Source organism: Elephas maximus, chromosome X (genome assembly GCF_024166365.1).
Source record: "Elephas maximus indicus isolate mEleMax1 chromosome X, mEleMax1 primary haplotype, whole genome shotgun sequence".
Lineage (NCBI taxonomy): Eukaryota > Metazoa > Chordata > Mammalia > Proboscidea > Elephantidae > Elephas > Elephas maximus.
The window spans coordinates 148139590-148148148 of NC_064846.1; the positions used below are offsets into that span (position 1 = coordinate 148139590).

The 8559-nt window shown below is 40.6% G+C and overlaps 1 protein-coding gene across 1 annotated transcript; it reads right to left on the reverse strand.

Annotated features, from left to right (window-relative positions):
- Nucleotides 1-7418: 7418 nt before the first annotated feature.
- On the reverse strand, nucleotides 7419-8255 carry LOC126069435 (40S ribosomal protein S3). Its single transcript, XM_049872849.1, has one exon. The coding sequence runs from the start codon at nucleotides 8230-8232 to the stop codon at nucleotides 7501-7503; it is 732 nt and encodes a 243-aa protein (XP_049728806.1). The 5' UTR covers nucleotides 8233-8255; the 3' UTR covers nucleotides 7419-7500.
- Nucleotides 8256-8559: the final 304 nt, after the last annotated feature.

Genomic DNA, 8559 nt, shown 5'->3' on the forward strand with positions numbered 1-8559 from the left:
TCGATTGACACAGCATGGTTCATAAAGACAAAGTTCTGCATCCTACTTTGGTTAAGTAGCGTCTAGGGTCTTAAAAGCTTGAGAGTGGCCTCTAAGATACAACTGCTGGCCTCTTATCCTCCAGAGCAAAGGAGAGTGAAGAAAACCAAAGACTCAAGGGAGTAATTAGTCCAAAGGACTAATGGACCACAAGAACCACAGCCTATATGACCCCGAGACCAGAAGAACTAGATAATACCTGGCTACCACTGCCGACTGCTCTGATTGAGATCACAACAGAGGGTCCCAGATAGAGTGGGAGAAAAACTGTAGAGTAGAAAAATCAAATTAAAAAAAAAAAAAAAACCATACTGGAGGAAGCTCTGAGCCTAAGGGGCCCTAAGAAACCCTTCTGAACTGGAACCGAAGCCACTTCTGGAGACCACCTTTCAGCCAAACCATGGACAGGCCCATAAAATAAATAATAACGTGCTCCTTAGAACAATCAATTATTTGAGAGCAAAAGGGCAACATTTGCCCAAAAACAAAGATGAGAGGCAGGAAAGGGTAGAAAATCAGGATGAAATGAAACAGGGAACCTAGAATGGAAATGGGGAGAGTGCTGACACATTGTGGGGAATGCAACCAATGTCATGGAACACTTTGTGTACAAACTATCAAATGGGAAACTAATTTGCTCTGTAAACTTTCATCAAATGCACAATAAAAAATCAAAATAATAAAAATAAAAAGGGTGCTCCACTGCTTAACAATTGAAATAACAGAAAAATATTTTGAAAATTCCTGAACAAAAATATCCTGTGTCTCTTCCAGCTCTAAAATGTCAATACATATGGCATTCTGTTTGTGAACCTGGGAGGAAATGCCCCTGTGTTTTCCACTTGACTCTTTCAATATGAGAAACTAATTTTGGAATTGGAGGCTCTTGCAGGCAAAGAGATGCTGACTGCTTTTACGAGTAGGGTTGGGTCTGGGAGGCGAGAAAAAGGAATTGCAGGTGCATTTTGTGTGTGAGACTGTGAAGAATGTAGCAGCTGCTGCAGGAGCTGTGAAGGATAATTGAGTCAACTGCCAAAATGAACTGCAACCTGTTTTTCCCTTTATTTTTCAGGTGCAGGTATCTGAATATTAAATTTGCGGAATCTAAACAGATGAACTTCTATACTAACATGATCTAACACGAAGGTTTGATATATGATTATATAAAAAGAAGCTGAGATCCCTGCTCTGTTCATTTATAAATGGTGTGCTTCTCAACATAGTGCCTAGCATACAGTAGGCAAAAATATTTTTGAGTGAATAAGAGAATTAAAGATGACCACATTAATTGTCATCCAGTCTATCTCAGTAGAAATCACACTCATTCTTCAAGGACCAGCTACTCTCCTTGAAATTGTGCTTCCACTTGCGAGCTATATATACATTACTCATTGCTGTTGAGTCGACTGCAACTCATGGTGACCCCGTGCGCTACAGAGCAGAACTGTTCCATAGAGTTTTCTTGTCTGTAACCTTTACAGAAGCAGATCGCCAGGCCTTTCTTCCAGAGAGTCACTGGGTGGGTTAAAACACCAACCTTTAGGTTTAGCAGCCAATCACAAACCACTTGGACCACCCAGGCTCCGTATATACACATTACAAAGGTAAAAAGAGACTGGGTTAGAATCAGAAAACATAGGTTAATGTTCTAAGTGGTAGTTTTAGTGGGCCCAAGTCTTCTGCTTTTCTCTTGATCCCGAGTTCAGAGTTTGAACATGTGATATGCTTTGGCCAGTAGGATGCTTTGAAAAAGCACTTGTGTGTTTTTGTTCATTGTCTTCCTCTTCTGCCATTGCCCTGAGAACATGCCCAGGCTCATGAACTGGAAGATAAAAGACACATTGTGTAGAACTAAGTCTCTCCAGTCATTCAAGCCAAGGCATCCTAGATCAGTCAACGGTCAGCCAAACCCTAGAGTAAGCCCAGCCAAGATCCATAGAGCTGCCTAGCTGACCATCCCAGATGTATGAGCATGGTTTTGTTTGATACTGAGGTTTTGTAGTTGTTTTTTACACAACACTAGTGTGGCAATAGATTACTAATATATTCCAGCTTCTAGATTACACCTTGTGATATCTTGGGCAAATCTTTTAACTTAGTGAACCTTGGTTTATTCAGCTGTAAAATAGTAATACCTTCCCTTCTTGCCTCATCGAATTATAGTGGTTTAGATCAATTTAGAGGACATGAATATTATATGTGAAAGTTCTTATAAAAAAAGATAAAGTATGCTCCAAATTTAGTTTATTATGATTTCTTTCATGATAGAGCAGCAGCCATGTAATCCAATCTCCCTTTATCCAGTGACGATCAGAAGCTTCTCTTTATACCTTGTGGACATCCAGGACATTTCCCTCTCTCTTACCTGACAGGTGGCAAATTCTGTGTGTAAGTATACTCTTTCAGCAGAAGCAAACCACAGCTGCGGAGTTTTCCATCTTCTGAGAGTCAATGACGTTTCACCGTGTGTTGAAATTGTTGCCAATGTCAGGCTTTGAATAATGATCTGCTCATTGTTGTAGTAATTCATTTGGATCCATTTTGACCAGTAGCTTCCAAACTTTTTCTCACAAATGCCTTTTTTTTATATTTGAATGTCAAAGAGTCACCAGTGCCAGAGCTTCTGTTCCTCACGAGAATATTCCATCCCTGAATTAATAAGATTTCAGCACCAAAGAATATTAGTGTTTCCATTAGTCTTTCAAGAACTCTCCTGAATTGATGTACCATTTTAATTAGATTTTAAAATAGTGGAATATATTATAATGTGGAAAAAATTCAAGGATCTCCATTACTAATTCCACATAACTCCTTGAGGATTCAGAGTTTAGGATCCAGAGCTGTAGACACAATTTCCCACTGTCCCCTTTTAGGATTAGACAGGGCTATTCTTACATGAAAGAAGACCAGAATAGAATTATTGAATTTTCGACCTACAAGCAATTTTAAAGAACCCACATTCTGCACATAAAGAGAATGAGGGCCTAAAAAGTTTAATGAGTTTGGAAAGGTTACATAATTAGGCAGATTACATAACTAGGCAGAATTACAACCCAGGCCCTTTGTATCTTTCACCATTTAATGCCATTTTCAGAGGCGTTAGAGGTGGGTCTTGAGGCTCTTTCTAAAGTCTGTTAGCTGTTGTCTGATATTCTGCCACTTTAGATATTCATTTACTAAATTTTAACCTCTAAGTTCTGAAAAAGCAAAAACTATCGTGTCCGTGACTTGTATAGCATTTTAGACTCTTCAGCTACCATTTCCGTTCAGAATGAACAAAAGATCTGACTTTTATAACTCTAGTCTATCCGAGAAGAATGAGTGCATTTTAACTATGGTGTTGGCAAAAATATTGAATATAATGTGGGCTGCTAGAAGAACAAACCAATCAGTCTTAGAAGAAAAAAAACCAGGATGCTCCTTAGAAGTGAGGATGACCAGACTTTGGCTTGCCTATTTTAGACATATCATCAGGAAAGACTGTTCCCTAGAAAAGGAATCATAGTTGGTAGAGAGTAAGCGAAAACAAGGGAAACCCTCAATGAAATGGAATGACGTAATAGCCACAACGGTGGACTCAAACATACCACCGATCATGACAATGGCACAGGACCTGACGACTTTTCGTTCTGTTATACATAAGGTCGCCATGAATCGGAGCTGACTTGAAGGCAACTAACAACAACAATAACAAACTATTCTAATTTTCCAGCTTCTCTGATTTTTTTCTTTGCATAGATTTTTTTTTTTGCCTTCATTCCATAAAGCCAGACTCTACCCTCACCCCTCTACTACCACCACCATACACACCAGCTTCTGTCCTTGGTTTGATTTTCTGCCTTCGCATTTTCTTTGGCCACTCCATCCACTCCCATGCACCATCATCCTCCCTTACCTGAGGAAATTTTTCACAATTTTCACCCTGGGCAAGTACTGTCTCTGAAAATCCATTCAGGCATTCCCGGCAACCTCCTAAATGCCTGCAACTGGGGTTCTGTGGGTGCCTCCTCCGCAGCTGATTTACAACCAACATAGTCATTATGTTCCTTTTTTGACAACGCCCATTTTCTCTGCTTTGAATCTTATTTATAAGCTTTGAATAGTTGTTATCTTTCATGTCTTATGAAACGGATCTGATTACCTCCCCAAACCTAACAAATGACAAATTCCTACCTAGTTTTGCTATCTCTTGGAAACTCTTGTGGTGTAGGGGTTAAGTGCTAAGGCTGCTAACCAAAAGATCAGCAGTTCGAATCCACCAGGCTCTCCTTGGAAACTCTATGGGGCAGTTCTACTCTGTCCTATAGGGTCGCTATGAGTCAGAATCGACTTGACGGCAGTGGGTTTTGGTTTTAGTTTTTTGCTACCTCTGATCTTTTTCTCTTGCACTTTGTCTAAAACATTTCTTTCATATTAATCTTACGAAAACATTACAATGTCATCTAACTCCTACTGATGCCCAAATTGAGACCTTAATTGCCTCAATATGTGTCTGGGAAGGGGAATTAATGCCATGTATTTCCTGGCTCCAATCTCTTTCCTATCTATTTACCATTAATTCAAAATAGTGACTCTTCAGTTAGTCTCAGCCACAGTAAGGGTATGACCTGTGGGTCAAACTCTACCTTATCACCTGTTTTTCTATGGCCTGTGAGCTGAGAGTGGTTTTTACATTATGAAATGATTGAAAAAAATATCAAAAGAAAAAACAATATTTTGTGACATGAAAATGATTGAAAATTCAAATTTCAGTGTCCAGAAAAGGACGTTTTATTGGAACATAGTCATACTCATCTTTTAACATATTTTCTATGGCTGCTTTTGCACGTCAGTGACAAAGATGAATAACTAAAACGAGATCAGATGGCCCACAAAGCCCAAAATATTTACTATCTGGCCTTTTATAGAAAAATCGGCCAACCCTTTGTCTATGTGCCATTCTCTGAAAGTATACCCCTGTGGCCATATTCATACCATTTATCTTTGTTAAGAAAATGTCTCCACAACTTAGAAATAAGACAATAGACCGACTACAAGTTGCTTCCAAGTCATAGTGAAGCATTTCCTAACAGGTCCACCCAAGGACTATTAATTGCCTAGAGGATTAACCCTCTGTTTGATTTACCATTTACTACTGATCAGGGCCCCCGGCTCGGAAGTTACATGTTAAGTTGTAGATTTCTATTTAGGAGGAAAGGCTACGCCAAAACATACCATTTTATTGTCCTGAAGGATATTATTTTTTAAAATCTCTCTGCAATTCATGTTAGCATTCATTTGACTTATTGCCTGACTGTATAAATCTGTTTTTTAAACTCTTCTTTGAACCCTTTTTTACCATTTTCCTGAAAGCCACCAAAGCCAGGAGCTGCTTACCTGCTCCTTCTGTCCATTAGCAAAGGAAACCTTAGGTGATGGTGATGGGAGTGGCTCAACTGGGAGCTGCTCAGACCACGGGGAATCTGCCCCCTTCTGTCCATTGCCCTCAAAGCTCTGGGTGTGGCTCAAGCCAGTCAAACTCAGTTTACTAACCTACATGCCGAAGAAAAAAATGCAATTTGTCTTACTGTGTCTATGTGCCATGATAACCTGTGTGGTCCATAATGTTTGTATGCTCTTCCTTGTGAGAGACAGTATAAAAGGCTCTGCCTCCCTTTGTTCGGGGAGCTTGATTTGAGGTTTATACCTCCTTGCTCTTTGCCTGCGTGCTTGCAATAAACCTTCTTCCTCCCCCCTGACCTCGGTGTGTCTTTATTGACAAGAAGCTGCACCAAGCAGGAGCTGCTTTGGGGTAACATTCCATGTTCTCTCAGTAATGAGGTAACTCTTTGATACATACTAATTCTATATTTGTATGAGGGTCATGTTTTTAACATTTTAAAAATTATACTTGGACGCACTGTTTGTAATTCCCTGGGCACATCTCAAATCTTGGCCTTCAGGTCCTGTGTCAGATGGCACCTCTTGTTGCCATTGTTGATCACAGTGGTTTAAATCAATCACTTTCACAGCATTTATCTTGTTAGTGGACATACAATTTCTCTAATAGAACCTAAGATACTTAAAGTCAGTGAGTACATCTCTTATAAAGCTGAACCCACAAAGCACAGGTCATTGTAAAAACTCAACAAATGTTTGTTGAATGAATGAGCTTAAAATGCATTTAAAAGAAGTGGGATTGTTGTGGGGGGAAAAACACCAAAATGTCATTCTTTATATTGGAAGGCAAAGAATAGAGAAAATAGTACAGTACAACAATACAGAGCATTTTAAGTGTTCGTTTGGTATACGCTAAGTGGAAAATAGATAAAGAAGTGTCCCTAGGTTGCAGTGAATCAAGACAGTGATAAATTGCCTGCAGTTAGAGTATAGGGGTTTCTCCTCTTCAATGTTAGCATGAACTCTTGTGCGTGAGAAGGCAGGTCTCAGCCATGTAAATACAATGGCCAGCTTCTTGTTTACTGACCTGATGGAGCCACTGCCCAATCCGCATACAGCATTGAGGGGTGAACTCGCTCTGTCCTCACTTCTACTTTATTTAGAGGTTAATCACTTCAAAAAAAAAATTAAGGCCCCATCAAATCAAAGCACAGCTCAAATATGCTTTCTACTTAGTAGTTCAGGTATGGCATTAAGATATTGTAATATTTATTTGCAGGGGCAGATTATCCAATAAGCAAGGTAAGCATGGTGCTTGACTTGCTTGTCAGATCATTTGTAGTGTACAATTTCAGTTTTTCACCACATCAAAGATTCTGCTTCTAGGTGTGGCTGCCATCTGTCTCTCTCTCAATCCCACAGCATCTTCCTACAGAATGAAAGCCTCTTTTCAAATTTGCAATCCCTGACAGGGGCAGATGACCTGGTAAGCAAGGTAAGCACAGCTTCATTCGTACTTACTAATCTATAGTGAAAATTTTCACATGGGTTTCACTACGGATTAGTAAGTAAGCCCATGTTTACCTTGCCCCCTGTTTAGTTGAATACTTAATGTATATTAAATGCTATAGTGGTGAGTTTTGCAATGTTGTCTAAAAAAATATTTTTAACTCCACTTATGATTTGAGAAAAATGTTACGGTATTGACAAACATGCAGACAAGAAAAATTACCCATAATCCTACCTCTAAAGCAGTTTTCCGCAGATGTCGTCAATTTGATTTCTGTGTGTTCCATCTGGCGAGGTCCATGTGTATAGCTGCTGTTTATGTTGGTGAAAGAAGGTATTTGCAATGAAGAAGTCATTAGTCTTACAGAATTCTATCATTCAATCTCTGGCATTGTTTCTATCACCAAGGCCATATTTTCCAACTACTGACCCTTCTTCGTTTCCAACTTTTGCATTCCAATCGCCAGTAATTATCAATGCATCTTTTTTTTTTTTTTTCTTTTTAAAAGATTTTATTTAATGTCTTTACAAAGCAACATCCAAATTCCAGATCCAGTTGCCAAGGAGACCCTATTATGCAGTAGGGACTGGCTGGGGCATGGCAGGCGGCTCTGGCTTTCCACCTTTCTGCTCCGAGATCGGGGTGGTGGGTAGTATCTCATCTTTGGGTTCCACAATGCTCACATGGTCAGGCAGGGGCTTCTTAGGGCCGATCTTACCACTTGGGTCCCAGGGCAGCATGATCTTCACTTTGATGCCCAGCACACCCTGTCTGAGCAGCACGTGCCGCACGGCCGTGTCAACGTAGTAGTTGACAGGGTCCCCACTGTGGATCATTAGGCCATCCACAAATTTCATGGATTTAGCCCGCTGTCCTCGGAGTTTCCCAGATACCACGACCTCGCAGCCCTTGGCCCCGCTCTCCATGATGAACCGCAGCACACCATAGCAAGCCCTCCGAACGGCAAGCCCTCCCAGGAGTTTGTAACGCAGAGACTCTGCCTGGGCAATGGCACATAGACCTCTTGTGGCCACCTTTTCAGCATAAAGCTCTACACTGCCCTCAGGGAAGCCAAATCTCTTCTGAACTACAGCAGTCAATTCCCGGATCCGCCGGCCCTTCTCACCAAGAACGTTCTGCGTCCTGGTGGCTAAGATGATGATTTCTGTCCTGGTTGGTGTAACTCGAACTTCAACTCCAGAGTAACCATCTTCAGCCAGCTCCCGAGTGAGAAATTCATTGAGCTCAGCTTTGAAGATGCCATCAGCAACAAACTTCCGCTTCTTGGAAATCTGCACCGCCATCTTGCCGCCGCGCGCAGCCGAAAGAAAAGCTATCAATGCATCTTGATTGCATGTTCGATCAATTTCGGACTGCAGCAGCTGATAAAAATCTTCTGTTTCTTCATCTCTGGCCCTAGTGGTTGGTGCGTAAATTTGAATAATATTCATATTAAGTGGTCTTCCTTGTAGGTGTGTGGATATTATCCTATCACTGACAGCGTTGTACTTCAGGATAAATCATGAAATGTTCTTTGTGACGATGAATGCAACAGCATTCCTCTTCAAGTTGTCATTCCCAGCATAGTAGACTATATGATTGTCTGATTCAAAATAGCCAATACCAGTCTA